Consider the following 18,315-nt stretch of genomic DNA (forward strand, 5'->3'; position numbering starts at 1 on the left):
AACTGTCCTTTAGAACTGTCTTTCTAGATGCTAATATGGCTCCCCTGGGGTTGCCTAGAGGAGCCCAACAGTTTAGAAGGAACTAGGCAGAAACCATTCCACTGGAGTCACTGAAGGGCTGCGGCTGTGTCCTCTGGCCCAGGGTCAGATGGGGGTGGGCGCACGCCTGGCTTACACTGGACTCTCATAGACACCACAGGGCTGACTGCTGGGCAAAGCCGAGGGCTAGAGAAGACAATGCTTTCTGCCAGCGTCCCCTGGCCCATCAGTGAGCACTCCACCTGGGGAGGCAAGAACTCCTCACGGGAGGGTTCTGAGGATGCTCATCATTCTGCTTTGCCCACCTGCACGCGGCCCAAAGAGAAGTCTTGCTGGGTGGGGGTTCCGCTTCCTGGGTAGAGGCACAAGGCTGTTCCTTCCCACAGCCTTGGAGCGGGGACCTAACACCTGACTCAAAGTGCTAAGAGAACAGTCTTAAGCAGAGGCTAAAATGACAATGAGTCTTAGGAAAGGCTCACGGGCCCACGATGGCAGATGTTGGCACACCGTTGGCTCCCACATCACCTAAAAATCAGTTCTGAGGCGCCTGCCTAGAATGCAAGCCCTACACTGCCACCCCCGACTCCTCAAGCTTCTCTGAAGCAGTACTGCTCACTTCGTCTCAACCTGCCTCACACTGCCGGTTAGCTATTTCACATGAGTTTGTTTTGTCCTCTCCACTATAATTTAACTTCTAGAGGGCAGGGGCCTTGTCTTACACATTTCTTCCACATTCTCCTCAGCATCCAGCACAGTACTGGGCACCAAGAGGGGACTCCAAAACAAGTATTTCGTGTGTTAAGTTCCAAGGCCAAGTGCCCATCCACAGTTCTATCTTATCAATAAAAGATCTCCAGGAGGGCTTGCTTCCTTTAAAATGTCATGTCTTAGCTTTGGAGTCTCTGACAAAACTTGTTTCTGTTTTGGGGGCTCTGATTTTAACCTGTCTGTGGGACTTTACAAAGTACTCAGAAATATCCTCTTGGCAGGGAGAGGGTTTGGGTGGAAATGCCTCAGGACAGAGAGTGCCCGCGGCAGCCATTAACCAGCTTGCCCTCAGCCCAGGAGCCTGTCCTCAACTTCTCTCAGCCTCTGTGGGAAGAAGGGAAGAGCACTTGCAGTGAGGAATCTCGAGGTGTGACTCCCTGAAGTCTGAGGAGGAGGAAAAAGGATCAAGCGCTGCAAGGAAAAAGAGCAGTCGAGTTTCGGGGATCGATTTTATTTGGGCTTCTCACAGTGGTTAGAGCCACTCCGTCTTCAGAACAATCACAGCACAGGAAATGCGTCACCGAGACTGCCCAGAAAAGTCTGACCAGCTGAATCTTATTGCTTAAAATACACATATTCACAATAACTGACAAAAGGTGATGTGCCTCACACGGGAATGTGTTAGCATTTGCAAATCTTCCGACTGTAGCACCAAACCCTCGACCAACCCCTTTCTTCTCGTTCACCTGGAACACCAGACTCCCTCACATCTCCCCGGCCCCCTCCCGAGTCCTTCAGCTCCCTACTTCCGCCTTTCGTCACGCAGGGCAGCCTCGTGTAGCAGGGGCCAGACCGTGACGCTGGACTCAAGCCCAGCTCCACCCGTTGCGTTTTCTTCTTCTCGTGCCTTTTGGGTTGGATGCTGCAGTGAACCCAGCAGTAAACACGTGGACCAGTTCCCCACTCTGACTGGAGAAGGAATCCTGAGAGGGCCAGAATCCATCCCTTCGACCAGTTAACTCAAGCAGGGTTCATTTTGGTAAAACTTGATCTCCTTTGAGACACTTCAGTGAGTTGTTTGAGACAAAAACAAAAAACAAAAACCAAAAGGTGGCAGGAAAGGCATCTGAGGGCTGTGGCACACTTCTGCCCACTCTCGCCACACATCGGCCACGTGCTGGACCTCAGCACAGGGAGGTAAGCCCTATGGCACTGTGGTGGCCGCCAAACCCTCCTGGCAATTCTGGGCAGGGCTGACGTCTGGGCCACAGCCAGTCCGAGCTTGACACTGAAGATCCAGTCCAGCTTCTGTCTGAGGTTCCACCCTGGCCTTCTGTCCCGATTGGTTGTGGACACCCCCGGGGGCTGAGGCCGAGGGCCAGGAGCAGCCGAGGGAGGCAGACAGGCTCAGAGCACGTTTCCGTTTACAGGGAGCAGAACACAGGCCTCTGAGTGTCCACGGAGCAATGTGCAAATTGCAGTGATGGGTAGAGTAAAACCTCTACTTGGAGCACAGTATCTCTGGCAAACGTGGGGACTGCCGCCGACAGCGCTGCTGAGTACACCCAAGTGCACAGTCAGACATTTGCTCAGTAAACAGTAAATGCGTAAAATAAATTACCTTGAGAGGGCTGCGCCTGCTCCAAACGTGTGGGTAACGTGAGCAGAGTGGCTGCCGTTCAAAGTGTATTCACAGGAAAACAGGGCTGGGGGCTCACACACGACGGACAGACACACACAGGTTATCCAAAAAGTCACTGTATACGGACTGCACTTTGTTCAACATGGATTTTGGTTTTGTGGACTCCAAACTCAGACACTCGTTCACCTCACAGCCTTGGGTTTGTCTATTTCGTGTGTGTGTGTATATATATACATATATACACACACATACACATATATACGTGTGTATTCATATATATACATATATATACCTTCCTTTCTTACCATAACATCAATGCCTAGTCTGAATGTCATCGTTCAAGAGTGGGGGAAGAACCAAACTCTTCATATGAACAGGGCTGGACAGGGAATGTTAGTTTCAGCAGTTTGCTTTCTCCATTCAGATTATTCCTATCAAAGCTCAACTGGTTTTTGAAGCCAAACTACAATAATAAGGATCCTGTGGTCCTTCAGGATGGCTGCCTTCGCCCTCCTACCTGGGCCACTTAGACACTTGACATAGGCTACAAAAATTAGTTACCCCACTCAAGGCGGGGTGGAGCAGGGAAAGGGCACGAAAACCACAGATAACCAAGGCATTTTTTCCAAATGGTCAGTTTGAAAAAACAAACAAATAAACAAAACAACTTACTCAGAATCAAGAGAAAATACTGTGTGAGAGTCAGGCTGCGGGACCGCCCTTTCTCAGGTCCCACAGCCTCCTCATTTGTTCATAGAGAACAGTGAGACGTGAAGGCCGGCAGACGTGTACTTGGGATGGGGGAGGGTACTGATCACCTGTGGGCACAGATCAAAAGGGCAGAGATGCGGAAAGCTGCACCTCTATCCACTGCCACAGCGCAGGGCCTTCTGCTCACCCGCAGAAGTTCCAGAGATAGCCCCCACCCAAGCCTGCACACAAAACATCTCCTTCTGGCTCAACTGCAGCCAGGACTCTTTGAAGGCCAAGTTGGGAAAAAGCCACAAATTTTCCTTTTCCAAAACAGAATTCTTGCCTGCCCACTGGTCAAGTTCTTATTTTCAGCTCACTTCTGTTGTTTTTTTTTTTTAAAGAAAAAAACCAAAGAGAAGGCAGGTATAATCTTCCACACTAGAACTAGTCTGCGGCCAGCCAGGACCTGCTGGGAAGGGGCCCCTCCAGGATGCATCGTGCCACCTCGATCTCGTCACCTGGAATTTGAGAGCACAAGCCCTTTACCAACCCGCCACGCAACCGCCGGTCAGCTCTCATCTTCCCACAGGAGGAGCCCAATTCCGGCTCCGGAGACACTGGCAGCGAGGGGCAACAATCCCGACCACTGGGGCTTCATCCAGGGCTGAGACCTGCCACCTCTCTCAGACTGAGACGCAGCAAGGTTCTCATCAACTCACACCAGAACATGAATCCACTCCATCACCAAGAGTCACCTCAGGGCACAGTCTCATCCCCTCCTCGGGGGCTTCTGAAACGCACATCTCTCTGACCCAAGCAGGTAGTGACACGTGACTTGAAAAGAGGTAAAGGGGGACGGGGTGGGGTATGAGGAATGAGTCACAGGACAACTTCTCAGCCCTCCATGACACTGTATCTATGGGAGGCGAGGCACCCACACCCCAAACTGTACCTGGAGATGCAGGAAAACGCAGGAGCAGAGGGAAAAAAAAAAGGAACACAGTCACTTAATGCTTCTCTCATGGTTCTCCCCTACCCTGGTTGCATCGCCAAGTTCTCGGGCGCAGGCAGGGCCTGCTCTAGCTTGGGGAGCTGCTGCTCTGGGAGTTTGGGGAGTCCTGCTCGTTGATGGTGTTCAGCAGCAGGCAGGCAGGCAGCCGCGGCAGGTGAGGGTGCCCGGGCTCCCGAGCCTGCTCCTCGGAGGGCTGGCAGAGCCCTTCCTCCTCGTCGCCAGGGGGCCGCACGTGGCAGCTGTCGCAGAAGTCCAGGGGCCCGTCCAGAGCATCGTCGATGAGCGCGTTGAACTCTTTGAGGTCGTCATCATGGTGGCCCCGGTTGCACACACACACCTCGATGCCCGAGTCACCTGTGAAGCGGCGACGTCTGCCGGGCGTCTTGTCTTTGCTGTCAGGGAGGGCGCCGCCCTGCTCGGAGCTGTACTCTTTCAGCAGCTCCTCCTTACATTCGGAATCCTTGTCCAGGAAGGCCCCAGGGTCCACCTCCCCCAGGCCGGCCACAGAGCCGCTGGGCTCCATCCCGGGGGCTTTGGTGGCTGCTGGGTCTGCTGGCACGTCGGAGGGCTCAGGGTCAGCGATGCTCGGGGGTCGCGTGCTGCTTCTGCTGGGCCCGGACAAGGGGCTGCTCTGAGCCCCCTGGGAGCCCCTGGTGGGGTCGGCGCTCGGGGGGCTGCCGCCTGTAGGGCCACACTGTGCAGGCAGCTGCTGCTGGAGCTGGAAGGCACTGTATGGTGGGGGAGGAGTTGGAGGTCGGTTCACCACTTCCTCATAAGGAGGTAGTAAATAGTTTGGCAAAAACCCTAAAATGGGGAGGTAGGGAGGAGAAATTACTGCACTGGCAATTGTTCTAGGACAGACTGCAGGCTCACACTAAGCATATGTCTCGTCCCACCCCCAGCATACCCACCGAGGGACAGCTACAGCTCTCAGGTACAGGTGGGGCACAGGGCTGTGAACAACTGTGCAGAGAAAGGGGGGCAGATTGGGAGTGACAGATTGTAGCTTCTGGAAATCTGAGAGCCCCTAAAGCTGCTTCACAGGCAAGGACTTCTGCTTGTCTGGAGTTAAGGCAGAGGGTTCAGCAAATGTGGTGAATGGCCAAGAGAGTTCTGTCTGGAAGCGACCTGTTTTCCACATGCACGCAAGTCTCATGTTTCTAGCTCAGACTGTGTCCTCCATCTGCATCCCATAGGCCTCAGGGTCAGGGACCCTAAGTTAAGACTTTCCAGATGTATATCATGAAGAGAGCCTTTTTCTGGGAGGCTGGAAAACTGTGTTGCCTCTCACCCTAGTGTGGCAGGAGGTGGTCTGGAAATACACACCAAACCTCATCCTGATTCGCATCGAAAGCGGGTGGCTTACCAGTAAAGGGTGAGGGGCCTGTCATCAAGGCTTGTTAAGAACATGCCAGGGGAGTTATCTTTTGCTTTGAGGCACAGATGACCTAATTATAACAGTAATTGCTAGCATTTATTGAGCACTTACTATATGCCAGGCACTGTGCTAAGCACTTAACTCTTCTAGGTGTGGAAATCAAAATTTATGACTGCTTTAGTCTGCACAACACACAGCAGAATGGCTTTGGACAGGCTGTACTTCTGGGCCTCCACCGACCACTCGAGAGATCAGTGTAAGGAACCCCAGGGAGGGGCTTCCCTGGCGGTCCAGTAGTTAGGACTTGGCGTTCTCACTGACAAGGGCCCGGGTTCAATCTCTGATCAGGGAACTAAGATCCCACAGCATGGCAAAAAAAAAAAAAAAAAAAAAGGAACCCCAGGGAAGTCAGGTGAGTGTGCCCTTCAGTGGGTCACTGAGTTTTTTGGTTCTCAGGAAGTCCCAATGCTACCCGCCACCGCTGCCCCTTTTGTAGCTGCCTCTGCTAAGGCATATCACATGGCAGGAAGCAAAATGGGGGGATTTCAGGCCACTGACCTCTAAATCTCAATTCATTCACATCATACACCATACAACCACCTGCCTAAAAAAATCTGCCTAAACTAAAGGAGCAGAGATGTAGTCAGAACCCGGCTGGCGTGGATTGGAACGGCCCAGTGGCTGCCAGGGGCTGCATCCACAGCACTGGCTCCTTGGCGCTAAAGGTGCGCACCCCCTTGTTCCCACACTTGTGAGACCCTGCTCTGTGCGGGACAAGGAGGCCAACCCCCTGTGCCCACAGTCTATGTGTCCTGGGCCCCAAGGGTGGGGTTTGGTGTACGTACTGAAATAAAATGGCAGCGCTGAGTAATTGTGGGCTTCCCGGTAGGCGATCAGGTTGATTTCATGTTGCCGCTGTTGGGCCTGAAGGCGGTGCTTGGCTCGGCGGTGGTGGCACACGCAGCAGCAACTCAGGATAATGATGATGGTCCACACGAGCCAGAACCCTGGGGGCAGGGAGGCGAGACAGAGAGGAGTGGGCACACCATGAATGCCAGCTGGAGGGGCTGCTCTCGGCACAAGGAGGCCCGTGGACATTGCGCACCTGGTCGAAGCTGGCACTGTTGGCCCTTGCCTGGTGAAGTTACATTTAGAACCTGTGATCAATTTTCATGTTTGTACCAGACTGAAAGACACGTGGGGCGGAAGAGGGCAGAAATGTAAGAATGGTGACCGAAAAAGAGGTCACCCACTCCGGGGCACCTCCAGGGCTCCTGGGGGAAGGGCAGAATGCCAAGGCATCTGTGCAGCACTGCTGGTCCTCCCATATTTTAGGTTTGGGGGGCATTAAGTATGCTTACCTTTTAGGACAACGTGCCCTTCCTATCTTAAGAGATCTCTAAGAAAATGCTTCAGCCTCTCTTGGTGCCCACCTCCCCACTCCAGCCCTGCTCAGGCCCACAAGGACAGCTCCCAGGCTCCCCACGAAGAGCAAAGAGCCCCTCAGAATCCCCACATCTCAGCAGATGAGTGATTGCCGGGGGCCTTGGAGGGGCTACCTGATAAAATTTTTTTCTCTACCATGTCGCCTCCGTCATACAAGAGTCACTGAAGTTAGAGGTGGAAAAATTCTAATTTCCTCAGGCCCATTTCTTCCCTGGAGAGTGTAAACAACTTCCTCTGCTCTTGCCATAATCCGGTACAATTCCATCTCCCACCATCACAAACAATCCACTCCCACCTCGCTTTGGCCTGCAGCTGCATTAGACTCGGGACCATCAGTGGCCTCCCCTTCTTCCTCCTGGCTCCAGAGAGGGGTAAAGGAGCAGGGGAGAAGCCTACTGCCCTCCTCCCCAGGCAGATTGTTTCCTCTCATTTCCCACTGTGTTCTCTTGGATCATACTCAGAGAACCCTGGCAAACTGCAGTATAAGACCCCCTCTCCAATCTTCACATGTATACAGAAAAGGCTTCTAATTTTTTTTTTAATGAATGAGCAATTTTGCTTTAAAAAATATAGAGAGAGATAGAGAGAGAAAAAAAGACTGGAAGGAAAAAATAGTGACATTTTAAGTCGTGGGATTATGAGAAGAAATTTTTATTTTCTTCTCCCAATTATTTTTCTTCTTTCAAATTATAAAACTGGAAACAAAGTAAGTTAAAACTTAAAAATATCTGTGACTAATTTTATTTTTGCTGGCTTTAAAAAAATTAACATATTTCTGAATAGGTTTTTAAATTCCTCTGGGAATGTCTTCATACAATGAAATGATATGAATCATTAAAAAATTATTCACAGAATACTATATTTGACATATAAAGATGTTTCTAATATTAAATGAAAATAAAAGATTACAAAACAGCATAAAATATGACCCCAATTTTTGCTTAAGAAAAAAGTATATATAAATGTCCAGAGGGATGATCAGGAAGTTAGTCATGAGGTTATTCCTGGACAATAGGACAGAAGATTTTCTGGTACCAGCTCTTGTTCTTTGTTTATTGCCGATAAGATGAGCATGTACTTCTTTGAAATAAAAAAGAATATTTTTTCTCAATAAAAAAATAATCTGGGGCTTCCCTGGTGGCACAGTCGTTGAGAGTCCGCCTGCCGATGCAGGAGACACGGGTTCGTGCCCCAGTCTGGGAAGATCCCACATGCCGCGGAGCGGCTAGGCCCGTGAGCCATGGCCGCTGAGCCTGAGCATCCGGAGCCTGTGCTCCGCAACGGGAGAGGCCGCAACAGTGAGAGGCCCGCGTACCGCAAAAAAAAAAAAAAAAAAAATCTGAGGAATAATTTTAAGGTGAGTTTTTATTAAATGAGAATTGATTATATTATTTTTCATTTGTTCTCTGTTCCTGAAGAACTTCAAGTTTTTCCCACTACAAATGTTATGTATATTTTTTATTGTCTGCTTTGTAATTATAAATTTGTGTTTAGAATGTGTTACGTATTTCTACATCTCTTGTCAGAATGAGTTAATTTCATTAAAAAAAAAAAAAAGGCTTCCCTCTCCCAGCAAACAGATTTGTAAATGAATAAACCCCTGATTTTTTTTCCTGTTTGTACCAGAACACAATATTCTGAAAGATCCCACTGACATTTAGGGTGTGGCCTCTAGCAACACCCAGTGTGTTTCCTTTTGTCCTCCAGGGGTGTCCGGGCTGAATCTCCCCACAGAGCCACCCCTATGGGGTAAGGCAGGATAGCAGTACAGCCTTCCAGCCCTGGCAGGTTGGCAACACCACCGTGTAACCCCTTTGCGTTTTCAGCACGTGTCGGTGTTCAACTGAAACTTCTGCTGAGGTCTAGCAACGGGACAGCAGGTGGAGGACAATGGGCAGAGAATCTCTTCCCCATTTCCCATCAGCAGACAGAAAAACCCCATTCCTAACCAGAGTTCATAAATGTAAGTTGAAGTCAGAAGTCTCCCTTGTGGTCCTTCCCGGAGTCGCTGCTGACATTTGCTTAACTTAACTTGCACTTCTCTCCTTCCAATGCTCGCCAACTGGAGACTGGACACTGTAAGAGGAGCCCTCAGGGAACGGTTTTGAGGCCAGAAAGGAGCTCTGGGAGTGAACTGGCTTCCCGCTGCGGTCCTGTAACGTCTCCTCCAGCCCCTACGATCTGTTCAGCTCCCAGCCTCCCGGGGTGGGGTCACACCCGAAGGAAACGGCACAAATAAGCACAATGCATTCTGCTGAAGAGCCTGGCTCCAAGTGTATTTTAGAGTCAAGTCAAAAGATTCTCGGCTAACCACTTTTTTATACTACCCAGCATCATCTCACAATCCTTTATACTTCGGTGTTACTTTGTAATTTTCAAAGTACATTCTCCCATGAGATAATCAGCACCAAACTCTACAATTTTTTACCTCCCAAGTCATTTTTTCAATTGTTTCTTACCTAAAGGTAAATTAACTTTTAACCTTAATGCTGCAATATATATATGATATAAGGCAAAACTTCTCAGCTATATTATGACGGCCTTTAAAAAAAAATAAAGTTAGTTATTTATTTATTTTTTGCTGCATTGGGTCTTTGTTGCTGCGTGTGGGCTTTCTTTTTAGTTGCAGCAAGCAGGGGCTACTCTTCCCTGCGGTGCGCGGGCTTCTCATTGCGGTGGCTTCTCTTGTTGTGGGGCACAGTCTCTAGGCGTGCAGGCTTCAGTAGCTGTGGCACATGGGCTCAGTAGTTGTGGCTCGTGGGCTCTAGAGCGCAGGCTCAGTAGCTGTGGCGCTTGGGCTTAGCTGCTCTGCAGCATGTGGGATCTTCCCAGACCAGGGCTCGAACCCGTGTTCCCTGCATTGGCAGGTGGATTCTCAACCACTGCACCACCAGGGAAGCCCTATAATAGGCTTTTAATAAGAAAAATCTCAGGCACTGGTTTTTATGTTGGCCAAATATTTCTGTTTCTCCCCCATCCTGGCATGTGGGTAAGCTTGAACTTCCTGGTGCCCTTATGATTGTGACACTTTGGGGCAGCTTCTAACTAATAAATTGAGATTGGAAGTGACAGGTGTCACTTGGAGGCCAGAATATTTCTTGCTGATGTGAGACCGAGACCCTCTGTTAGTCTCCATTCTGCCATGGCAAGCCGTAACATTCCAGATAGTGACTTCAGGGTCAGTCTGGCCCCAGGGGATAAAGAAGTAGGAACAAAGTTCTCATCCAACCTGTGATGGACATATAGTGTGAGTAATAAACCTGTTGTTTTAGGGCCACTAGGAGTTTGGACTTGTTTATTACTGAACATAACCTCTCGCCTATCCTGACTGACGCAGTATCTTTGTAGGTTTTTCTGGGGGAAAGGATTTAAAATGTTCATCAGATTCTTAAGAGAATCCTTATTCCAGAAAAAGCCTGAGTTCTATTGAACTAGAAATATAATAGAAAAAATAGATCTTTTTTTTTTTTTTAAGGAAAAATGAGGCAGGGTAGAAAGAGGCTGGGGGAAGAAATGAGACAAGAGGAAGGCGTGCCCTTGGCAGAGTTACCCCAGTTATATTGAACAGCACCAGAAAACTCACATGTTTACTGAAATTCCATCAGCTGCTTCTGATCATGCGGTATCATGGGCAGAAAAACTCTCCCTACCACGTACCACTTATATGACGTGATATAAAATCTCGAACTGAGTTCTGCATTTCTAACATAGTATCACAAAGTGATAGTGTGGATCAAAACTAGGAGAAAACTAACTTGGGAGCAGAAGGGGCCTAGTGGGGTAATGAGGCATTAGCACAGGTCCAGAAAAGGCCCCTAAGGACTGGTCCAACTTGATGGAGTTAATGTGGGAGGACAGAAGGCATTCTTGGTTTGACCCTCACAAAACGGATGCTATTGGCAGCTATTCTAGTCAAAGCCGTGTCCCATCAGCTTTAAAAGGGGGACCGTCCAGACTAGTACCTATGGAGTTGTACAAACTTTTGATCTTTTCACTAGATTTCACAAACAAGGAGGAAAGTTTTAAAAAGGAAAACCTACTGAAAGAGCCAAACAGAGAAAGACAGAAGCATGCCCTCCTCCCCAACACACACCTACCACAGATTATATTCCCCACTGACCTTTGAAAGCTGTGACCTCATGGTGGGACGCGTTTGTCATGCTAAGCAAAGTGGAAAACATGTTTTTAAAAACAATCACTGAGTCACGTGCCCCAGAGCTCACTATAAACTTGGGAAAACACCACTCCCCAACTGGCAGGAAATTCCTCATTAGGAAGCCAAAGTATACTGTCAACTAGCTCTCCTTCTACCCCACAGGATGGTGGGTGACCTCCCTGGCCCCTGATAGCTCTTAGCAGGAGCTCCTGACACTGCCGCCGTGGAAAAAGGACTGAATTTGGGAAATGAAGACTTTAGAGGACTTGCAACTTCATCGGAAAGACTGGACAAGTTTCATTTCCTAGCTTTGTGACCTTGATCATTTTGTCTTTACTTCCCTCATCTGTAAAATGGAGAGAATAATGGTTTCTACCTTGTGAGGATTACCGAGTTAGTATCTGTATGCAGAGTACTCAAGCGTGCACATTCGAGACCTTTCACGACCTGGGCCCACCACCCTTCCAGCCTGGCACTGAAGAGTTCAGGAAGGGGGTAGCTTTGTGTGAGGCACGCTGACCTCACTACTCAGCTGCGACCAACTGACTGGCTACTTAACGCCACGGGTCCTGAGAAATGGGATATGTGTACCTGGCAGGGTTGTATTTGGGGCGGGCTGAGCTGACGTGTGTGAAGACCTTAACGAGTACCAGGCACACAGCAGAGTTCTATGCACGTCAGCACCCTCATCTCCCCTGGTCGAGCCCCACAGCCCAGCCCCATGGCCACAGGGGAAAGGTTAATGAGATGCATGCTCTCTTCTTTCCCATGAGGCCTTGACCTATGGTGTTTGGTATTCTTCGGCCTGGGAAGTCATTCTACCCTTCTCCATGTGCTTAAATCCTATCCACCCTTTAAGGCCTACCTCAAATGCCACCTCCTCCATGCAGCCTGCCTGAATCCTGTCCAGCTAAAGCAAACTCTCCTGGCACATACATCGCAGTCCTTGCACGTACACTCCACTCTCTACTTTGCATTACTAGTGAGGCACGTTGTCTTATCTCCTCTCTCTGCTCAGAGACTCCCTTCTTGATGGCAAGGATTCTGTCTCCCCACACGCTCTAACACAGAAGAGGCCACAGCATCCAGTAGGAACTTGTTAGAATTGCAAATTCTCAGGTCCACCTCAGACCTATTGAATCAAAAACTCTGGGACTGGGGCCCAGAAATCCGTGCTTTAATAAGCCCTCCAGGAAATGCAGATGCTTGCCAAAGTCTGAAACCACTGGAATAAGAGTTTGCTGAATAGATGATTGAATGATGACTGAAAGTACAAGTGCCATGAAAATGCATGGGATGATAATAATAATAATGGCCAGGTTCTTATAGCCTCAGCCACGGCAGTGGTAAACAGGACCCTCACTTCTGGACTGATGCAGACCCAGGAATGACCCCTGGCTTAACATTACAAGAGACTGAAAAGACACGGGAGTAAGGGCGCTGGCTGAAGCTTAAGGTCTGTGTGTGCTTGTGTGTCTGTGTAAAGTGGGCTGTGTGTGTGTATGTGTGTGTGTGAGACAGTCCTCAGCACACAGGAAAATTCAGCTAAGTAGTGGTATGAGGGTTGGCAGAAATGGCATTTGTTTTTCCGTGAGGCCTTCCCTGTAGGCAACTATGGTTAAAGAGGTACTTTGACAAAAACCCTGCCAAGGATTTCCTGGCTGAGATTTTTTTCCTTCCAAAGGAAAGAGACAAAAAGAATAATGCAAAGCCCATTACTTTCACATTTCAGGCAAAGTTCAGAGGCAATTAGAGGGAACAGGGTTCAAAGCGCAAAAAGCACAGTTCTGATGAGAACTGAAAGGGCTCATTCCTACGCTCAACCTCCCTCCTCTACACATCAGGCCGAGGCCAGGCCCCTAAGAAGGAGGAAAACCAAAGAATTCCGAGAGGGGCGGAACACTCACTGGGCATCTTCTGACCAAAAAGCCATTTCTGGGCACAGACAAGAGGAAGTTCGGCTTTTACAGTCTCCGTCCCCCCAGAGCTTGGAAAGCATGGGCCAACTTGTACAGGGGTGAGTCTTTCCTCCCTGTCCAGACTCTGGTCTCCATCTGACCTTCTCCTTTCCCCGGCTGACCACAACTGGAGAGGTGATGAGCCACTGTGTAGCTCTTCCCCTGGCTTTCTTCAGGCCCTCGGGACGAAGTGCCTGGTTCCCAGACTGCCTGCCACCCTGCCACCTGGGCCTCCCTGTCCCAGCCGCCCCACCCCCAGCCCTGGCTTTGGTGACCCAATTCTGGTGGCTACTGAGTCTGCTCTGCCAACAGCCCAGGAGGCTCTGTCAATCTGAGATGGGGGCCATCAGCAACTCCATTCTTTCCGCAACTGATGCCGCCTGGGCCGGGCCCCAGAAAAACAAGCTGCAGCTCTGTGGCTTTTTTGGCAGCCCAGCTTCAACTTTTGTTTTAACAAGGGGTGGGAGGGAGAATTTGAGCCCTGCGGTTATCTGCATTTTGAAACATTTAAACACAGACTGTCCACCTGCCTGGCACTTTGTGTTTCTCTAGTGAGTCCCTCAGCCCCACCCCTTCTAAAATAGCACCAACAACTCCAGGCCTGCCTTTGCTGCTGCTTATATAATGCTTGCAGGACTGGTGGGGACATCTTGAACCCTGTTCTCTCCTTGGGGAGGAGTCTGCCCTTAACCACCCCTGAGCCCGTCCTCAAAAGGAAAGGACAAGAGTGAGGAGAGGTCCTGTTTGTAGGACCCACTCCCACTGGCTACAAGATCCATTTGCATTTAGAGGGAGAGGCTTCCCAGCCAGTAGTCTAATTTCCTTTGCATTTCAAACAATAGCCCTTCTAGCTGCTTTCTGACCATATCACTGATGTGGGGGGAATGGGGAGATCAGAAAGGAGAAGGGGAAAAAGGGAAGAGATGGTGGTGATGGTAAGGGCATGGTTGACCAGCAAGCACGAAGTTTGTTTCCAAATGGAGGGAGTGATGGGGGCTTAGAATTCTCTGGGCAAACAGTTAGCGTTTCCTCTAGCAACAGACAGTTATGAGAACCACTGCATGCTGGTCACCTGGCAACTCTCTGCCCTTAGGACCCTCCCATTCTCCCCTTCTTTGTCCAGCATCCTAGTGTCTCGTTCTGAGTTCCAAGAAGATTAGAGTACAAAGGGCTTTAGTGACCTCTCCAAGCCTGGGTCACTCCCTGAAGACCACAGCAATGTCACCACCCTTGTGCAACTCTGGAAGGTGCAAGCAGTCCTGGCTGCCACCAAGCAGTGGCAAGACGAGGATTGTCTCCACATGGCACTGAGCTGACAGTAACAGGTTAGGTAGACTGGAGAAGCCTCTAGAAACTTCAGTTTGTGATCTGGGGAAGGAAGAAAAGGGGCTGAACCTATAGACTCCCTCTCTCCAGGAGGGCTCTGTCGGCAAGGACCTAGGAAAAGATTATCCCTTTGAGAGGGACCCTCAGAAACAGAGGCAGCTCCTTGATGATCTCTGGGGAATTCTGGAAGCCCTGGTGCTTCTTACAAGAAAATGGCATTACAGCCATCCACAGAGAGCAGCCCAGCATTCACAGCAGCTTGGCTGCTGCAAACCTCTCTTTGCAAAGATGACGAGCCTGGGCACCTGGGCTGGCCCATGAGAGGATGTAAGTTGTTGTCACTGCTCGGCACACCCAGGAGAGGGCATCAAAGAGAACCCCATTCAGGAGATTCTGCAGCAGACCTGCTAACCACGGCTTCTTAAGAAGGCTCAGGACCATGTTATCCGGTCGTTAGCGCATGGTGTCCGAAGAGCACCAGAGCTCTCCTCCTCTGCAGACAGATCGCTTCTAGAACCTGGAAGCAGATTCTGCTCACCAACACTGCCACCAAGAGAATAAGAAAAGGGCTGACCGGCCTATGGTTTCCCAATGAGCAGAGGCAGTAACCGAGACCCTGGGATGCCAAGACATCCCCAGGCAAGGACTTACACCAGAGTTCATAGTAGTAGTTGCAGCACTGAGACTGTCCACAGCAGTGTCCTGTGTCACAGATGTAGCTTTGATTGTTGGTACCCACGCAGGTTTCCTTATCCTAAAAGAAATAAAAAAAACACTGTAGCATATTAAATTATAGCTTTTAAACACTACTTTTCTTCTCATCCTCCTCTTACTGATCGCCTGCCCACCTTCCACCAAAACGGTTTGTACAAGTGTTTATTGAAAGAAAAGAAAGAGAGAGAGAGAGAAAGAAACAGAGAGAGAAAGGAAGGGAGGGAGGGAGAGAGAGAGAAAGAAAGAAAGAACCACACAACAACAGCAGATTTAAGAAAAATAATATGGTTTATTAAAGGGGGAAGAGGATTCAGTACACAAAGCCGACTGGTAAAGAGCAGAGTTCTCCTCCTTGCTTTCTTTATATCTAAGCAGAAACACTCCACGTTCTGGTCCTAAACTCAGCCAGTAAGAAGGTGGTGATTCTCCTGTAATAGGCTGTATATTTTAAATAAATCCGGTTTCTCTGTGAAAGTTCCCAGAATAATGAAGGCAGCACGTATTCTAGGATTGGCATCTGGTCAGTCAGTCCATCTTCCTTTCAAAACACATATCTCCAAGGTTAATTACAGTGTGATTCAAAAGAAGGCTAAAAATCTTGCTACTAAAATTCTTTCAATCTTAAGAAAAGGAGTGACTTGCTCAGGTGACCTAGTCCAATTTTAATTTGCTAGATCTTTTTTTGCTTACCAAATGATCTCTTAATAATCTTGACTGGATCTAGGATTCACACTGTCCCTTGTCAGGGACAGCTACAGAAAGGGCACCGCTGAGTAACCATCTAGCATTTTGCCAAATTCTATTCACAGCACTGGTGGATGGGGATGGAGGTGGAAAGGTTTTTTTATATTTCGTAGTTAAGATATGAAATACCCCACCGGCTGACCTAAACTTCAGCCTCAAATGTCCTCTGGGTCACAATGCATTTGATGAGACCTAGAAGATCTGGCTTTCAACATTTCTTTGTTCTAAAGAAGTAACACATGCAGTGACTGGACACGGTCTTTGTGCCAAGCACCGGGTTGGGTACGAGGGATACAACGATGAATAAGAAATTGTCCCTAACCTCAAGAAGCACAGAGCTAGGAAGGGAAAAAACCCTGCTCAGCAAAGAAACTAAAACCACAGTATTATATGTGCTGCTACTCAGGCTGACCCTGCCCAGAGTGTACATCCGGGCGGACGTCTGCCAGTGGAAACTCAAGTCACAGGGTCGGTTCCTGTTCTCTGGGTCTTGCTTTATACTACGCTGTCTGTTTGGCCAAGGGTACAAACAAAGCACTCCAGCGACTGTCCACAGGGCTAGAGGCTGGGCACCTGAAGCCACGAGGACAAAAGAAAGGGCATGGCTACAACCCAGATCCCTGGCTCAGTGTGTATTTCCACCACATCCTCAGGTGTTTCCTGGTCTTTAAGAGTCTTACACCCTGGTATAAAGGGGTTTAGGAAGAAGGAAACATGGGAAAGGCATTTGTCGACTCTGACAATGAGGGTTTCACAATAGTATTGCAAACAGAGTTCTTCCTATCTTTGCCTTCCTGTGTCCGCCATAAGTAAAATGGCACACCTAGCAGGTGGCTGTCCAGTGGGATGTCTCCTCTGAGGCCTGACGCACGTGGAGAAAGCAGATCTGTGTTCGTTGCTTTTGCTAGAACACACCCTCTCCCTCTTGACTTCAGAGCAAAACACCGCTTTCCTAAGGACATCAAAAAGTTTCTCCCAAGTTTACCAGGCCCTGAAATGCCATTCTTCTGGCCTGGCTCACAAGAGCACAGTTCAAACTGTCCACATAGTTTCTAAAAGAGGCCGCGCTGCCTACACTCTGACACATGAAAGAATCCAGGGACACTTCTGCCTCAAGAAAATTCACCAGATGAGGTCCAGGCTCGGAACACAGGGCAGCCAACTGGTCCTCTGTGAGGCATGAAATGGAACGTGTCTGAAATCTAAACAAGTGGCATCCTCATGACCTACTGGTGTCAGCTTTTCTCTTGGCTCTCCCATCCCCCGAGGCAGGAAGCCCAGTGTAAACAGAACCCCACTCTTTTTCCCTGCTCTGCCTCCACTTTCCCAGGGACAGCAGACTGTGGCAGCATCACTTAACTCAGTTCCTCAAATACTTTTTTTTTTTTCTCTGTACGCGGGCCTCTCACTGCTGTGGCCTCTCCCGTTGCGGAGCACAGGCTCCAGACGCACAGGCTCAGTGGCCATGGCTCACGGGCCCAGCCGCTCCGCAGCATGTAGGATCTTCCCAGACCAGGGCACGAACCCGTGCCCCCTGCATCGGCAGGCGGACTCTAAACCACTGCGCCACCAGGGAATCCCCTCAAATACTTTTTATCCAGTGTATCTCATCCCTTGCTTTCCTCCCCGCAAGTAGAGTCCCCAAGTTGCCTGAGATGATCTTGGTTATGGGAACTGTCATTTTCTGCTGCAGAAGGAAGGAAAGCAGGTAAGCAGGTTAAGAAGACAAGGTGTGGGTTCATGGACCTTTAGCAAGGAAGACATGAAGGATTAAGAAGGTAGCGAGATGTGAGTGTCATGAGCTCCTCCAGAGAAAGAGACCTTCTGGTATGAAAGGAAAATCCAGAAGCCTTGTGTTTGGCCCTAGCTCTGCCATTACAGAGGAATGGCACTCTGGACAAGTTATTCAATGGCCCTAGAGCTGGTTAAGATGCTCACTCATGTCTCCTTAAACCCAAAGGGTTTATTAGCCTACCCACCTCCCATTCCCTTTGACAGCAGCCTCGAGCCAATGCAAGAGCTCCTGTAACCTATGCCTCCTCTCAGTCAAAGCAAAGAACAGAGGTGTGCAAATGTTGCTTGGTGCTCTTCCACCCTTCCCTGTATGAGGAAGTCACCCAGAGGACTTTCAAGGATCTCCAGGCAGCTCAAGATACAAACGGTAAAGATTCAGTCAGATCTGGGTTCAAAGCCCAGTTCTCACACTATGCTTATTACAGTGTAACTTGGGTAAATGATTTAACTTCTCTGAGCGCTCAATATCAACGTTATTCTATGAGCCATTATTGTTGGGTATGAAAGACCATTCAATAAACAGCACTCTGCATTCACTTAGAACTATTTCTCAGAAGAGTAAAGTTCACTGGCAATGTGGGCTGCTTCAGACACATGAAGAATAGGAAAAGGTAGAGAGAATGCAATGGCAAGTTCAAACATGAAAAATTCTCAGCACTCTTTATAAGTACCCTTTGCTTTTCTTCCAAGCATCTCCAAGCACTA

The 18,315-nt window shown here is 49.2% G+C and overlaps 1 protein-coding gene across 3 annotated transcripts in view; it reads right to left on the minus strand.

The window, feature by feature from the left end:
- Positions 1-381: 381 nt before the first annotated feature.
- The window catches only part of WBP1L (WW domain binding protein 1 like), a 59,513-nt gene continuing 41,579 nt past the window's right edge, over positions 382-18,315 (minus strand). For all 3 annotated transcript variants that reach the window (XM_079900897.1, XM_079900898.1, XM_079900899.1), the window contains 3 exons: positions 15,010-15,112; positions 6,318-6,479; positions 382-4,898 (listed from right to left, as the gene is read on the minus strand). In XM_079900897.1, the coding sequence (XP_079757023.1) occupies positions 4,162-4,898; positions 6,318-6,479; positions 15,010-15,112 (1,002 nt within the window). In that variant the 3' untranslated portion in view covers positions 382-4,161. The remainder of the gene's footprint in view (positions 4,899-6,317; positions 6,480-15,009; positions 15,113-18,315) is intronic.

The sequence above is a fragment of the Stenella coeruleoalba genome, assembly GCF_951394435.1.
Source record: "Stenella coeruleoalba genome assembly, chromosome: 16".
Lineage (NCBI taxonomy): Eukaryota > Metazoa > Chordata > Mammalia > Artiodactyla > Delphinidae > Stenella > Stenella coeruleoalba.